The sequence below is a fragment of the Oncorhynchus masou genome, chromosome 13, assembly GCF_036934945.1.
Source record: "Oncorhynchus masou masou isolate Uvic2021 chromosome 13, UVic_Omas_1.1, whole genome shotgun sequence".
In the NCBI taxonomy this organism is placed as follows: Eukaryota; Metazoa; Chordata; class Actinopteri; order Salmoniformes; family Salmonidae; genus Oncorhynchus; species Oncorhynchus masou.
In genome coordinates, this window is record NC_088224.1 from 37,260,700 (window position 1) to 37,278,059 (window position 17,360).

At 44.5% G+C, this 17,360-nt stretch overlaps 1 protein-coding gene across 2 annotated transcripts in view; it reads left to right on the forward strand.

The window, feature by feature from the left end:
- The first annotated feature begins 4,165 nt into the window (after positions 1–4,165).
- The window catches only part of pvrl2l (PVR cell adhesion molecule related 2 like), an 83,141-nt gene continuing 69,946 nt past the window's right edge, over positions 4,166–17,360 (forward strand). Inside the window, exon 1 of one of the 2 annotated variants that reach the window (XM_064983740.1) lies at positions 4,166–4,588. In XM_064983740.1, coding sequence (XP_064839812.1) covers positions 4,504–4,588 — 85 coding nt within the window. In that variant the 5' untranslated portion in view covers positions 4,166–4,503. The remainder of the gene's footprint in view (positions 4,589–17,360) is intronic. The other variant, XM_064983741.1, reaches the window with a different exon arrangement.

The window sequence follows — 17,360 nt, forward strand, 5'->3', positions numbered from 1 at the left end:
GCTAGATGTGGCAGATGATATGGCCAACCCAATCTACCCTTCGTTGAGTGATGGTGAACATTGCCTCCATTTTGCTCAGGCACAGCTCTGGCCCCCTGCCGTTTGCTGTTTGCGACCCCCAATCACAGCCATGTCAGCAGGCTCCTTATCATGATGGACAGCAGCCTCTTACCCACCGCTCCATGTGTTTGAAGATTGAAAGATTATCTGACGAGCTACAGGTCCCCTTCCCTCATAGAAAAACATACGAATCTATATCCACACAAATCACATGGAAACCATATGGGCCTTGTGGCTTCTTGGAATGGGAGTGAAAACAGAGGGCCACATATAAAATTCATGGGCTCCTGTATAAAGAAAACAATAAGGGAGAGAGCACTTTGTTAGCTTGCCTGGCTCCAGCGGTGGATCAAAGCATCTTGGGTAAGTAACACAATAGGGGTCCAAGCTGACAGCCAGTCAGGGGGTGGGAGTTGATTTATATTCCCTCCCGGAAGGAGATTGAGGAGCAAAGGCCAGGATGACCTGAACACGAGGTGGTATATGTGGCCGCAATTGCATCGAACTGACAACAGATGGCACACTGTAGTTGGTGATTTGTATGCTGTGTACACCCACACGGGGGGGGGGGGGGGTCACTAGTTTAGAGGACAGAAGGTTTTTGATGCTCTACCAGTTTTGAGTGTTTGATTGAGAGTATTGCCAAGACAGTCAGCTGGTGACCACGGTGATAATGAACTGCTGATAGAGAAGTATCTCATAGCTTATGGCCACACCACCAATCACAGGGCCATATTCTGAGGCAGCATTCTCCTCTGAGTGACATGTATACATAAGAAGGTTACTGAAGGTGTGTTTATGCCAAATATTTCAATAGGTGACATCTTGGAAATGAGGTAAGGACAAACAACGCCAACCTATAATCAATACCACATTTGATCAACAGAGGATTTAAATGAATGTACAGTGCATTTGGAAAGTATTCAGACCCCTTGACTATTTCCACATTTTGTTACATTACAGTCTTATCTAAAACGGATTAAATAAACAAAAATTCTCATCAATTTACAAAGAATACTCCATAATGACAAAGCGAAAACAGGTTTCATTTAAACAGAAATACCTTGTTTACATAACTATTCAGACCCTTTGCTATGAGACTCAAAATTGAGCTCAGGTGCATCCTGTTTCCATTGATCATCATTGAGATGTTTCCACAACTTGATTGGAGACCACCTGTGGTAAATTATATTGATTGGACATGATTTGGAAAGGCACACACCTGTCTATATAAGGTCCCACAATTGACAGTGCATGTCAGAGCAAAAACCAAGACATGAGATCGAAGGAATTGTCCGTGGAGTCCAGAGACATGATTGTGTCAAGGCACAGATCTGGGGAAGAGTACCTAAACATTTCTGCAGCATTGAAGGTCCTCAAGAACAGTGACCTCCATATCATTCTTAAATGGAAGAATTTTGGAACCATCAAGACTCTTCCTAGAGCTGGCAACCTGGCCAAACCGAACAATCTGGGGAGAAGGGCCTTGGTCAGGGAGGTGACCAATAACCCATTGGTCTCTCTGACAGAGCTCCATAGTTCCTCTGTGGAGATGGGAGAACCTTCCAGAAAGACAACCATCTCTGCAGCACTCCGCCAATCAGGCCTTTATGGTAGAGTGCCAAGCAACACGTCTGGAGGAAACCTGGCACCATCAATTCGGTGGGGCATGGTGGTGGCAGCATCATGTTGTGGCAATGTTTTTCAGCAGCAAGGACTGGGAGACTAGTAAGGATCAAGGGGAAAGATGAACAGAGCAAAGTACAGAGAGATCCTTGACGAAAACCTGCTCCAGAGTACTCAGGACCTCAGACTGGCGCAAAGGTTCACCTTCCAACAGGACAACGACCCTAAGCACACAGCAAAAACATTGCACGAGTGGCTTTGGGAGAAGTCTCTGAATGTCCTTGAGTTGCCCAGCCACTGCCCGGACTTAGAACCCGATCAAACATCTCCAGAGAAACCTGCAAATAGTTGTGCCGCGACACTTCCCATTCAACCTGACAGAGCTTGAGAGGATCTGCGGAGAAGAATGGGAGAAACTCCCCAAATACAGGTGTGCCAAGCTTGTAGCGTCATACCGAAGAAGACTCTAGGCTGTAATAGCTGCCAAAGGTGCTTAAAAAGTACTGAGTAAAGGGTCTGAATACTTGTGAAATAGCTGGTCAGCTATAAAATTTGCTCTGCAAATATTATTTTGGGGAAGTTCCTGAATGTCATGTTTCATAGGAATGAGTGGTTGTGGTTGGAAAATCCCTAAACTTCACTGCTTTTCACAACATGATCATTTCAACTGAAGCATTTTGATTTCTATGCTGCCTCTCAACCTGTGGTCTCAGCATAGATATATTCATCATGAGTCCCACTCACTCAAAATAGCCCAATTATCCTCTGTTTAGTCTACCACCTATGATAACATTCATGCCATATCCTACAGTGATAAATGTATAGACGAATAGACAGAAAATGGATCAACCATTCATATAAGTCAGCAGAATATGCAAGAATGTTCTCTTGTGATTTTTTTTAAAATTTTTGTAATGAGTGTCTTTGATATTTTAAGTAGAAATTTTAAAAGCCTGTTATATCATTTTTTTTGTATATAAATAAAGGCTTTTGACATGCCCCTCCATGCACCCTCGGTGACATACAGGAAGTATTTAATCCATTTAACCCCAACTTTTCTCCCAAATTTCCACCGGCATTGTAGATCCCTAGTTATTTTGTTGCTTTGACAGTAATTTCTGAAGATTACTATTTATTTCATGTGATTAGTGATTCATTTTAAGGTCAACCCTGTTATATTAACTGAACTCTCTTTTAATATGGTGAAACTATTTGTTTTTTTTGTTTTTTTTCAAAATAGACATTTAACATCTAATAGTCAAATCATAGTGTAAAAGAAGGTGAGCTGGTTCTACTCTTTTTTTTATTTTTTTATTGCCATTTTATGGTGTTTTGTTTGGAAAATTCGGTGAGTCCAGCATAACAACTGTTATCCATCAACTATGTTAGTCTTAGACATGCTCAACATTTTTATAATTTTTACAATTTATTTTTTAAAGCTTGCATTCATTTGCCCCTCCCTGTTGCACACAACAATCTTCCATTTGTTTCCCTTATCACAAGATTTAGGGGTGATTTAAGATGAAATCGTCAACCCTGTTCCTTTATTTGGCACATAAATATGCACTTTCTACAGCCATCTTAAAAATGTAACCTCATGAGATGGGAAAACCTGTTATTTAAATGAAGTTGAACATGTGCTCTTTATGACAGAATGTTGAAATAAATTGAATAACAAGTTAGGCCTACATGATTTGACCTCGTTCTTTTCTGACTTCCCAGTTGGTCATTAAAGCACCATTAGAGACGCGTTCATCGTGCTTTCAAGACAACTTGGAACTCGGGAAAAAACGAGGTCAAATGATGACGTCAGTGATCTTGAGGTCTGAGTGCTCTAAAAAATCCTCAATTACCGACTTGGTATTCCGAGTCGGAGCTTGTTTTTTTCAGAGTTCCCAGTTGTCTTGAACGCTTTGGATTCGAAAGTCTGAGATTTCCGAGATTCCAGTTATTTTGAACGCGGCTTCAGGCCAATGCGGTTTCTGCATTATGTGCATTTTACATGACACTTCAACATTCGATGACAGCCGTTTTAGCTCCCCATTAATATTACATGGGAATATACAAAAAAATACTATGAAACGAAATGTATAGAATGAGCATTACGATGCCATGTTAGTTTACCATTAACATTACATGGGGAACATTTAAACCATGCTATGCAATTTAATGTCTAAAATTAGAACAATATTCACAATTCTAAAAGTTTACCTAACTATTTTAGGGTGCGTTCGTAAATTCACTCTGGCTCTCTACTCCGATTTCAGAGTAATCTCGTCTGAGTGTGTCAGAGCGCAGAATAACTGACGAATTTACAAACGGACCATCTGACAACGCTCTGAATTTACGAACGACCAGAGGGCACTCTGAGTGTACTCTGGCACTCCAGATTGAATTTACGAACGCACCCTTAATATATGGCTCTGGTTTTAGGCGGCATATTGTGACATCACAACCACTCCCCCACTCAGAATGCGTGCGAATGCTTAGTGGAGATAACCGACACACGGAACATGAGTGTTACTTTTTTCTGGTGCCATTTAGCGAACACCAGAGACATACCTGTACGCACTACGTCCGCCCCAGACGGGGAGGGGTTTTGAATGTTTTTGTGTGACTGTCAAGTCGACTCTAATTTGAAATCGAGAAAATAAGACGTCGGACTGAAGATCAAACCTATAGTTTACGGACTCCGGTCTGTTTTGCGGTCTAGTTCCTATTATATATTTTTTTATTGAGAAGCAATCAGTCAAGGAGTATTAATTCTGTTCTGGTGGGGTGCTGGGGATTTTATATCCACCTCGTCTTTTTAGAAGAATGGCGAGAGACGCTAAACGTTTCCCCCTATCACCAATGAAAAACAGTTTGTTGGTGACAGCAGGGATACTTCTGATTATTCAAGGTAAGAACCATGGACATTGACCCTGTTTTCTGTAATCTCCAGTCCTTTTATTACGTTTACGTTTTCTTTATGTGTTTCAATGGGTCACGTTCATTCAAGTGTTCGGTATCGGCAACCGAACTGTGCCATAGATCCACCCACAGTCCCATATGAAACGCATGCACATTGTGTGGCTCATCAACACGGTCATACATGATTTCAGAGGTGGCGATATTGGATTTCTCAAGACTTGTTATGGAAGTTTATTTCTACACAATACCGTCTGGTTACTCCCGAGTTTCGGTTCGCCATGTTATGCATGCAAGGTGTGGCCTCCCGGGGTATTTATTTCTCAGAGCGCGCAGACTGCAGCGCAGGTGTGATTGTTCCGAATCACCTTAATCCAGTCGTGGTCTGTTTCGACACCGTCTAGGTTGATTTTGTTTTGTTTTGTTTGTTGGTATCCGCAGATCAAGTTTCATTCAGCCAATGGTGATCCATCCAGCTGATATTTTACAAGAACTGAAATGAAGTCAGAAAAAGCAACAGGGTGTTCCTGTAGGCTACAAGACATTGTCAGCAAAGACACTTGGTTATGGGCGTTTTGTGTGGTTTGACTGACTGGTCCGTTGTGACAAGAGGGGGAAAAAAACGAGAATGGACTCTACCTACATGTGTATTTATCCTACTGTTTTTTTGTTGTTTTTTTACCAACCAAATATCAATCTATTGTAGCCTCAAAACTGTCAAATGAAGATGGCTAATGTAGCCTACATAGCCTATGAACTAGTTATGTTAACCTTCTAAACAATTCAGTTGTCATGTCTCCTGCATTCAGCACAATTGAAGAGTGCATTGACTGCAAGCCTCATCACTGCCAAAACCTGAGCATGGATATTAAAAATAAGGTTTCTCCTAAGGTTGGACTGGTGTTTGACCAGAGAGAGTATAGATGCCTTGAGCCTTTCAGAGTTTAGGGCTACTAGATTTGAGGAATGTATTGATTTTGATGGTTGATCGCACAGTGTTGCACAGTGTTGCATAGGCCTACGTAATTAGTGTTTACTCTACATTTACTGTAGCCTGATGCTTTTAATTCTATTAAGAGTTTCTGGGTAGAGGTTTGCCTGGGTTTATAGTTCAGATTTTGAGCTGGTTGTCATGGATACTCCTGAGTGGCAGCATGAATTTGGGACATTGAGATGTCCATCTTGTCTGGTGGCTTTGCTTGTATACCGTTTGATACATCTTGAATTCAGGCTTGGGATGTGTGGAAAAAAATACATCCGTTTTGTGTACTGTAATGTTTTAGGAAGTGTAAAGAAAATTCCATTTTCTTTTTAGGAATCCATTTTGCAAAATTTTATGTCCATACAAATCCTCATTGCAAACAGGTGTCAGTATTGTAAAGCCTGCAGTAGAATTTAAGCAAAAAAAAAAAAAAAGGGGCTCCTTGCTTGTGCATACATTTCTGATTGTTTACGATTTCAGAGCTCAATCAACATTCGAAGCACCCTGAATAAACTGAACATAACAAACTTCTACCCCCCCCCACTCCCCCATCCAATACCCCCACCCAGAGTTAAAAAAAATCCCAGCCCTTTCACAGTATGCCCATTCTCTCTTTCTAGCCTATTTTCAGACTTTGCTCCAGCTCCTGTCCGGGCCCTTTGTTGGAGCAGCTTTAGTCATTGGTCCGATATCCCCCCCTTCCCCTCCCTCTCCAACCGGAGTTCTGGGCCCCATTGTTTATAGATGTCGGGGGGGGGGGGGAGGCAGCCAAAAGTTCCTGCATGTCCTCAACTCACCCAAACCATGCCTCTCGCTGAAGGGGAAGGTATCAACTATGATTTCCTAATTTACTCAGTCTTATATGTAGAGGTTTTCAGGCCTGGTCAAATTAAATGACCTACTCTCTATAATGACAACAATTTCAAAAGATAAATGATACATTTAGAATTTTTCTGACCGGTCAAGCCGTCTCAAGGATTTACTGTGGAATAACCCAGATAATCTTGCAGGCAAACGGAACAGAACGGCACCTTCACAAATGCATAAAGACATGCAGAGGAGTAATCCATGCAACTAGAAACATAAACGAGTAGCACTATGGTGGAGTAATGAGATGGGTTCACCGGAAATAAACACCCTCTCCACCACCAAGTAACTTCAACAAGTTGTTGAGGTCAACCCCTCCTGCTGATGCAAGCGAGATGGTGTCAGATAACCTAACCCCCCCCCTCCTATTCTTCAAAACTCCTCCACCCACCTGCAGTTTGAGATGAAACGGAGGCTAAAGAGATGGATTTCTGAGTGGGCTAGGAGAACTCTCGCCCTTCCATGTGCCCTCTGTCTAAATCAGAATGTCTGACTTGGCTCCCTGCGACTCCCCTGCGTTTAGCATGTCATTCCCATTTGCATACTGCACACCGACATCTCTCTCCACCAGTGTCGGGCTGAAAATGTATTCACAGCACCTCTCTATGTAAAACAGACACAGAATATAATAAATAAATAAAAAAATCCCGCCGGTCCAGTGCAATCTTTATTAATTACTTTTATATCCCTCAGTAATTCTAGGGTTGATTGAAAATTGTGCCTGGCAGCTGCAGCACAACAAGTCCTCGCCACTTCGGTGTACTCTCCTTCGAGCACTTCACCACGACGTGGCGTGTCTGCAGGCCTGGTCGACCATTCTGTCTGGCTGTTAAAAGGCACGACAAATGCTTGGTGTCTTTATGGTCGACGGCATAACCCGTCTCTGGTCTGGCTCAAAGAGGAGCTGAGCACTGTCCCTTTTTCCATCACTTTTGGATCAGTTCACTTTTGTGGAGTCGAGGCGAAATTTAAACCGGGAGACGAAATGAAAATGGATCTAGTTGCTTCCTGTAAATAGATCTGGTTACCACTTCCTCCTCCTTCTGATTTTAATTTGGGCAGCTCCCTTAACTCCCTAGGCATCAAAGCAAAAATGGAATGAAATGATATGCATGGAAAAACAGAAAACATTGAGGCATTTTCATGACTGTTTTGGGTAGCAAACAAAAATCTAAACATTTTGCTTCCATTTTCCAGTGGTTTTGGCAAATGAAACTGACAGGCATGTCTAGGCCTGACAGTCTTAACCCCAGAGTCTATTTTCAATGCAGAGGCTTTTACGAATGTGACGATGAGACCCTAATACCTTGATGTTTCTATTGGTCTTTTACTTTCAGGGGGAGTGACTTATAGGCACCCAATTGTCACACTGGGTGAGGGATTGCTGCAGAGGTTGCCAATAAGATGCATTATCTTTCAAGTATGCTCGGTTACATTTTTTGCATGCCATTTCCAGCAGGCCCAATCCGATGTTCCAGGCGTATAAAATCCAGGCCTACACAAATGTTTAAACAGTTAAGAATGTTTAACTGGTGAGGAGCGCGAGTACAGAAGGGATGTGGGCACATGCTAAGGAGACTTGCTGTTCGCAGCATCACACGTTCATGCACATTGACAGGAGGTTGTCGGAATCCTCTGGCACACGGCACTGAACACCGTTGATGAGATATAGGGGCATGATCTGATCCAACTAGAATACAGAACAACTGGAATAACTCAAAACAACCTCCCTGTAAGCGTGACCACATGTTCCGGATTGTGTGGGACAGTCCCGCATTTCAGCCCATTGTTCCGTGTCCCGCGACCAAACAATCATCTCCCGCATTTTTATCAACAAATTCAAACACTGTAAAAAAGAAAAGAAAAAAAGGTAGAGTTGTCCAATATTTCAGTCAGACATTCCAACATTTCTCTTGCAGTCACGTTGCACTTATGGGAAAGTGATGCTCCTCATCCAACCTGACAGAGCTTGAGAGGATCTGCAGAGAAGAATGGGAGAAACTCCCCAAATGTGTGCCGAGCGTGTACAGGTGTGCCGAGCGTGTAGCGTCATACCCAAGAACACTCGAGGCTGGAATCGCTGCCAAAGGTGCTTCAACAAAGTATTGAGTAAAGGGTCTGAATACATGTAAATGTGATTTTTCAGTTCTTTGTTTTTAATACATTTGCAAAAATGTCTAAAAAGCTGTTTTTGCTTTTGTTATGATGGGGTGTTCTGTGTAGATTGATGAGGGGGCGAAAAACTATTCAATCCATTTTAGAACAAGGCTGTAACGTAACAAAATGTGGAAAAAGTCATGGGGTCGGAATACTTTCTGAACGCACTCTATATATTGTATCATAAGGATGTTGTACTGGTGATTAACATTTCTCCAATCGTTGTTGAGCTCTGATGTTCTGCGCAGCGCAAGAGGAGACGTAGGCCAATGTCATTGGTTGACGATATACAGATCACATTTCTCAAATCTTTTCAGGCTAAACTTTGAGAGTACAGTTAGGTCTCACTACTTACAAAAAGCGTGCTTCTGACAAAGAGCTACAAAAGTAAGTAAATAGCCGTATTCAGGGGAGGCCCATCCTCAGTGAACTTCATAAAAATGTTAAAACATTTTCAGAAGTTATCCTTCTTAGATATAACTATACTAAATATATTCACATCACCAAATAATTGATTAAAACATACTTTTTTGCAATGAATGTCGTCTGTAGCCTCGACAGTACTCCCTGGGGTAGCACATGGTGTCCCTGGGTACATTGACTTCTAGGTTTTGTATTGGAGACTCATGGTTCTCACCCCCTTCCATACACTTACACAGTAATTAAGATGACTTCCAGAGGATGTCCTCCAACGTATCAGAGCTAGCTATATTTTGTGGTATTTGATTCACTTATTTAGCTAGTGAATGCAGCTCGCTAGTTTAAAATGCTTGGCTCTAACAGAGAGGGGTGCTATGTTAGCTAGCTGGCTAAGGCTATCCAACACTGGAACTCTTCCATGTTTATGTAAGCTTTTGGTTTTATAAATGTTTTGCTACCGGGGCCTGCCGGTGTAACTACTTGCTGTACACTGTACTGCATGTTTGTAGCAGGTTTACTGACATTAGTTCCAGTAGCTATGCTGACTTTGAAGTTAGCTAATGGTGAAAACGATGTAGACTGTGCGTAGTGGTTATGGTATGAAGGTTTGGCTTGGAAAGTAGTTTTTTTTCGCCTGGTCACAGACATCTGTTGTGTTGTGCACTGAAGTCCACAATCAAAGGAAAAAGGTGAGAGGACAGATGCGAGAAGGAATTATACAACGAGCAAAGTGATCAAGCTGTTTGTATGTGGCTGCTATGAACGCGAACTGCGTGTGCAGGTGATAGGGGTGTATTCATTCCGCTAATCCTGTTGAAAAGGTTTCTTAAACGGAAACAAAACTGGGATAAAAATACCAGAATTTGTCTCATAGAAACTCATTTGCACTAATGATTACACTTTAGATCGGCTAGATGCAGGCAAGAGAGTGCAAGGTGGTATTGAATGTGTCCCTGACTGTCAAATTGATTACTCAAAAATTTCTCTCAATCTCTGCACCGACATTGTACACTTTCATTCGTAGGCTAGGTTGTAGCAACCTGATGGGTTGGGGAACATTTTTGTATCATGTAGTAGCCTAAACCTACCGTTGTTACACTGAACCGGGTGAATGGAATATGAATGACAGTCATCCAACATGCTGTGATAGAAATAAGGACATACTCATTACAAAAAATCATCCTCCCTAATCTTAAACGGCACCAACCCCCACTGGCCATATTAGACTGAAAGCTATAAGGTACTTTTTTTTTGTCAAACTTGTGAGGCTCTCCAGTCTCCATGAGGCTCTCCAGTCTCCATGCTCATTAGTTGTTCATTCAACATATATGCTGCTACGTCACTCGATCCCGTTTTTAGAAGTCTCCCTTGCTAACCGTTTTACATTCACTGAGACCAACCAACGTTTCCTTGTCCACATATTCCTGGGTGTTCATAAAAGGGCCACGCGTGGTCTCTCGTTTCTGCATCACCAAATTTTGGATGAGGAAAAAGGATAGACTAGGTGCGGATGTTGCGCTATTAGCTAGTTCAGTGCAGCGCACTGTTGAGGTGTAGTAGTACTGCTAGAGCCCACTGAAGTGTCTAAGAGCAAAGATGAATTCATGTCTTGGAAGATCACATAAGGATTCATTAGTATTCTACAGAGACACATATAATAGCAGAGTATAATGTCACTGGTACACCAAAAATAACCTAAAATCTCAGAAGAAATTAGGTGATTGTGAGGTGATTGTAAGCAGAATAGTCCAACAACAAAAATCGAACGAGGTCAAACTCAACAGCATGCGACTGTAGGCTACTAGGCAGAATGTGCTTTGATTTTAAATAAAATGCAGGAAGGCTATATAGTTTAACACCATCTGCTCTAATTTACTCATGAAACAGTAAATCAATTGCAAGAAAATCTAAATATATTGAAACAAAATATGGGTGGGCTTTGGAGGGCATAGGCCCACCCACTTGGGAGTTAGGCTCAGCCAATCACAATTTTCCTCACAAAAGGGCATTATTACAGACAGAAGTACTCTTCAGTTTCATCAGCTGTCCTGATGTGGAAGTCCTGAGCTGACGTGGTCTGTGATTTGTTAGGCCAGTTGAACGTACTGCCAAATTCTCTAAAACAACGTTATGGTAGAGAATTGAACATTACATTCTCTGGCAGCAGCTCTGGTGGACTTTCCTGCAGTCAACTTGCCAATTGCACGCTCGACTTCAGACATCTGTGGCATTGTGTTGTGTGACCAAAACTGCACATTTTAGTGTCCCTTTATTGTCCCCAGCACAAAGTGCACCTGTGTAATGATCATCTTGTTTCATCAGCTCCTTGATGTGACACCTGTCAGGTGAATGACTTACCTTGGCAAAGGAGAAATGCTCACTAACAGGAATGTAAACAAATGTGTGAACATTTTTGAGAAATAAGCTTTTTGTGCATATGGAACATTTCTGGGATCTTTGTAGATCAGCTCATGAAACATTGGACCAACACTTTACATGTTGCTTTTTTAACATTTTTGTTCAGTGTACATATGGCAACGAAAAAAATTAAGAATGTAGGCTACACTGTCCTGAAAAAAACATCCTCCTCTTGTCAACGCATTAGTTTTTTTATTTTTCACCTTACATGGATTTGGAATCGAGTCTCCGTCTGTAACACACCGCATTGAACTTGACAGGTTTGTGGGGATTGTCAGGCTCTCGCTATTCCTGGAACTCTTTTTTTTCTAGTATCTGGGTTTATTGCACTGTGACACTGCTGCAACCCTGTTGAGTGTCAAAATGTTTCTGGTTTTCCTGGAATGAGCCATCCGGAGAGTGTCAGAGGGAGCTGGACGCCTCCGCCTCGGGAAGGTATCCACTGGCACGTCTGGAGGTAGACACTGCTCTGAGGCTCATGACAGCACACAGCACTGTAGGGGGAAAACGGTTAAGGCGTTTAGTGTGTACCGTTTCTCTGACAGAGAGTCAGTCGATGGCAGCGACCCTCAACAGGCTTGGTTGTTTTCACCCTCTGATATGCAACACATACCCAGAATTCTGCACTGGCGGTGGGTTAACACCGACCACAACAAGCCAAGGTGACTGCATGCTATGTAAGGCATGGCAGTGACGGCGTCTTTGGCACGCCTGCTTCCAGACAGCGCATTATGCCTCCATATCCGTGCACCCCCCCCCCTCTCTCTCCTCCCTGCCAGCTTGTTTGTTGGTTGAATTCCTCTGTTCAGGTTTATGTCTGTCTGTGACTCACGGATGATGCAGGCTGGACACTGCCTAAGGGAAGACATGGCAGGCGTCCCACCTCCATCAGTTGCTATCGCTCAGTCGGTGTGTGTCACATGGGGTGATTCTCATTGTACCCCCTCTGGTGAGGTCACCGCTGGAGGTCATCTGCCTTTCTGGCAGAATTTGAAGAATTTCCAGATAAGCTTCGCAGCGAGGTTCACAAGTTCATTGGAAATGCCATTTTCTGTTTGTTAGTCTTTTGGGTGTGTGTGGGTGCACTAGTTTCTGTACACAGTCAATATATTGTTTGTCTGGAAAGCACCGTAGCAAGGGTTTTGAATCCAATACAGGTTATCCTTACCCCTTTGCTCACGCATTCCATTGCCTTATTTGGGCAGTGGAGCGAGACAGCACAATTACCGTGGGCCGCGGGGTTGTTTTAACATAATCGCTCTCTCAGCCTCTCTCTCCTCGCTGCTGTCTTTCTCTACTCTCGTGTTTATGCTCGTCATCCCTCCCTTCCACTTTTGTCTCCCCTATCTCAAGATCTCTCTTGTGCTCAATCTTTTCTCGTTCACGTCTCCCACTCCTCTGTTCAAAGTGCGATCAGATAAGCAGTGCCAAGCGAAAAGTAATGGGGGACGGCGTTAACTTGTGTCTCTTCAGGCACGCACAACAGATTCCTTGGCCCTGCACAAAGGTGATGAATAAATGTTTCATTGAATATTTTCCCAGGAATTTATCCTTCCGGCAGGCTTAATGTGCCTCTATAGCAGGACTAGGTATATATTGATTGGTTTGTTGTTGATATTCAGCCAGCGCCACACAGAGCTCCAAACTGAGTGTTGTCTGAGGGCTGAGAAATACTGTCTGAAATGACCATGTCATAGAACATAATTTTGTCCTCTCTTCCTGTAAAAGGCTTACCAGTGTGATTACTTGTGAAAGCTAAATTGGCTTTCTGCCCTCGGTCTTTCTCCAACTCCCATTCTGTCTCTCTCTCCCTCGCACATTAAAGCCAGTCCTCTAAGATTAATCCCCGGTACCCTCACTAGCTCGCTCTCTCTTTATCTGTTCTCTCTTTCATATTCTCCCCCTGAAATCCCTCCATCTCTCGCTGACTCGGCGGCAGAGAGGGTCAGGCATGGTCATGTTTATTTTAGTGCTTATCTGAAACGGTGACCCTCAGACCGAGCAACCATATATTACGGTCTCTCGTCCCCCCCCCCCCCCCTTCTCTCCTCCTCTCACCACATCCAATATTTCTCCCTTTGTGCTGCTCTGCCTCTCCAGCCACCATTTCCTTATCCCGCCCTTCTCTCTCTCTCTCTCTCTCTCTCTCTCTCTCTCTCTCTCTCTCTCTCTCTCTCTCTCTCTCTCTCTCTCTCTCTCTCTCTCTCTCTCTCTCTCTCTCTCTCTCTCTCTCTCTCTCTCTCTCTCTCTCTCTCTCTCTCTCTCTCTCTCTCTCTCTCTCTCTCTTTTCAAGCCATTCCTCTGCACACCCTGCGTCTAGGCGACTACACACGGTAGAGCGGCTTAGTTTGACCGTCTCACTTTTCTTCCCTTTCCCCCACTATTCAATTGAGTGTACCGTCTTGTCATGATACATGTGCCCTCATTTTGCCAAACGATGTACATAATATTGTACTATCAAAGATAAGACGCCTCTTCCCCCCCCCCCTCTTATCTCGTTCTCCAATTTCCCAGTTCTCTGTTATGGGAGCAGACAAAAATAATCTATCATTCTGACACATGATTTTCAGCCTGAGTTGTTGAACCCAGATATTATAGCACAAAAAGGCTGGAAGAAGTGCTTATTTTAGCTCTCTTCCCCTGAGGACTTTCCTGACCCCCCCCCCACCCACCCCACCATCCCTGATTTTCCAGCTGTCTCTCTCCACACTGTCTACACTGTCGTCCCCCCCCCCCCCCAGAACGTCCAACAATGAGTACAGTTAATATTGTTTGTTCAATCGCTGTTCTTGCCCGTCTGTGTTTGCTAGACTAATGTTGGTTTCCTCTCACAATTTAGCATTTAGTTTTTGAACACGGATTGCCAATAGCGTTGCGTCTTTTCAGCGCTGTGCCGGCGTAGCTGGGACGACGCGTCTCCCCATTCGCAAGGAATGAAGATGAGGAGAAAAACATTTCTTACGCCGGAAAACACATGACAGCTCAAACATTGCCTTTGCGCCATACATCAGATGAAATGTAGCACAGACTCATTTGCAGTGTCGCTTTTGACGATTGATTTAACACGGTGTGTCAGAGCTTCTCAGAACCCCTACTGCTGCCTGACTCCGACTGCAGACTTTTAGTACGAGCAGGAGGATGGGTATTGTACAGCACAGGGTGTGTCTGCACTAAGAGGACAGTAAAAGATGACCCTGCGGATCTAGACAGACCTGCCCTGTAGGCATGACTTTCTTCCTGGTGCCCTTTGCTGTCCTGCCTTTGGAAGAAGCCAGACAGACTCCCTCTGGGTTGGAGCTGAATTGCCACCTAAACTGAGTGTTGTGCCCCTATGATGTACAGATGGCTTTCCAGTCCACAAAGTCCTGTGCCGTGCCTGCGGGCGGACTCTGTGACAGGTCGTCCGCTGTCCTATTCATCATGGAGTCCTAGTCTATCTGGGAAAATGGAGCCCTGGCCTCTCCAGACAGAAATAGACTTTGAATGTTCTCCCTCCCACCATTCTCGCTGTGACCGAGTATTGAGAGGGAGGCCCTTTGAAGCCTGTGCGCCTAACCTGTATGAGACAAGCTTTCCATAAGTCATTTGGATCAGTGTTCACGGTAACACTGTTCTGGGATCTGATCTCACTGGCCCCTGGGATTCATAGATTTTTTTTTTTTAAACCCAAAAAACAAACTGGCTCCAGATCAACCTTTTGAGTGGCTCTTTTTCATGTTTTATCCTGCCAAACAGCACTCCAGAGAGTAGCTTCCTGTTTTTTTGCCACTCGTGAATGGGGGTGAATAGATACTTTGCTAGGATTTTGTTCCCATTAGACCATCGCTGTTTGTATGTGGCCCGGCCTGTTGACCTTTTTCTTCCATTATGGTGTGAAGGACGAGCTTCGCTTCCATAGAGATTCCGTTTCAAACGATAGTCCTTGTGGCAAAGAACACCTGTGTTCCATATCTAGAATCTACTGTAGCGACAGCCACTCAATCTGGACCTGGTTTAGAGGAACCATGCTTTTCTCAAGCGGTACCGCCAATAGGCGACGGGGAGAGAGCATTCACGGTACTTCACTCTCTCTTTTTGTGAGGATAAATAACAGTCCTCCGTGTCTTAAGAGCAACGTAGCACTAATTCATTATCGCTGAAGGCCAGCGTAACTGGGGAGAAGTACATGTTATTCATGTGGGAGGGAAAAAAAACAACATTTATATTTAAGCCGCCCTGTTGATACATAGAAATAACCATTACCGATGAGAGTTAATGATACTGGTGCGCCGTCGAAGTCGAGGCAGACGACGCAATCCAAAGGGGGGGATTCCCAGAGAAAAAACCCTGGGTTTTGTGACCTTTTTCCCCACCCAGTTGCTAATTATATACCCAGGATAAGAATTGCCACCAGATTAGAAGAGCTTTCCCAGCGACACGACAATGGAGGACAAACAGACCATGCCCCCCCCCCCATGGAGGACAAACAGACCATGCCCCCCCCACCCCCAATGAAGGACAAACAGACCATGCCCCCCCCCCCCCATGGTGGACAAACAGACCATGCCCCCCCCCCATGGTGGACAAACAGACCATGCCCCCCCCCCCCCCATGGAGGACAAACAGACCATGCCCCCCCCCCCCCCCCATGGTGGACAAACAGACCATGCCCCCCCCCCCCCCATGGAGGACAAACAGACCATGCCCCCCCCCCCATGGTGGACAAACAGACCATGCCCCCCCCACCATGGAGGACAAACAGACCATGCCCCCCCACCCCCTGTGCTAAATCAAGATAGCGTTTATGGCTTAAAGTGATACTTCGGGATTTTGGCAAAGGCCCATTTATCTACTTCCCCAGAGTCGGATGAACTTGTGGATACCATTTCTATGTCTCTGTGTCCAGTATATGGGAGCAGTTGAGGTAGTTTTACGAGCCAACGCTAACTACTGGAAGTCTACAGGTATTTATTAGCATGTCCTGGACACAGACATGACAAATGGTATCCCTAAGTTCATCTGACTCTGGGGAAGTAGATAAAGGGCTTCATTACCAAAATCCCAAAGTATCCCTTTAATGGAGCTACTGCGCTGACAGGATTCGAGTCAGACCCCGATCCATGTGTCATGAAGAGAAGACTGTGAAACCATACCAGATGAAGGTTAATGGAGGTCAGATAGGATAAGGTCACGGTGGCGGGGTGCCAGTATCTCCCTCGGACAGAAAACCGTGGACGGACGATGACCGGAGAAACATGAGGAGAATGTAATGCCCGAGGACTCTGAGAGGGTTTGTGCCTTGGAGTTGTCGATGAAGAAACCGGATGAGTGAAGCATCATGTAAAAGAGAGACATATCCTCTTTTTTTTATCTCCCAGCTTTGCTATTTTCCGTCTCGCTGCACATTCTGCCTGTGGAGAGCATTAGTGCGTGCTGCTGAGGACCTCCCCTGAACTAAAATCCACCCCGTGGGCCCCCAAGGGCCTTTTTCTTCCCTGGTTCCCCCTTTATTTGGGCCTCACGTTGCAGCCGAGCTGTGTTTATGATTGCTTGGTGGGCATGGGCGCTGCGCGTGCCAGTATTTTTGGGAGCTGGAAGGGGGGCTGAATCTTCTCCCCGGTGATTTCCCCCCAGGCGCCACCCTGTTGGCTGCAACCCAACTTTATTCTTTCCTAATTTCAGACGCAATGCTTTTAGCCCCCCCATCACGTCCCCTCAGCAAGTGCTTACACTCGGTTGCAGCCCAAGAGTTTGTCAGCGATTCATTAATTCATCGTCATCACCACAAGGCCCGGTGCTCAGGGGCCGAGGGACTGCTTTACCCTCTCCCTGTTCGCCCTCTTTTCTCCTGCTCTCTTCCAGAGAGAGAGGAAGGAAAAGAGGGGAAAACGAGGGGAAGAGAGGGCTTGTGACGCCAGCCGCCATCAGAGCTATTGTACTC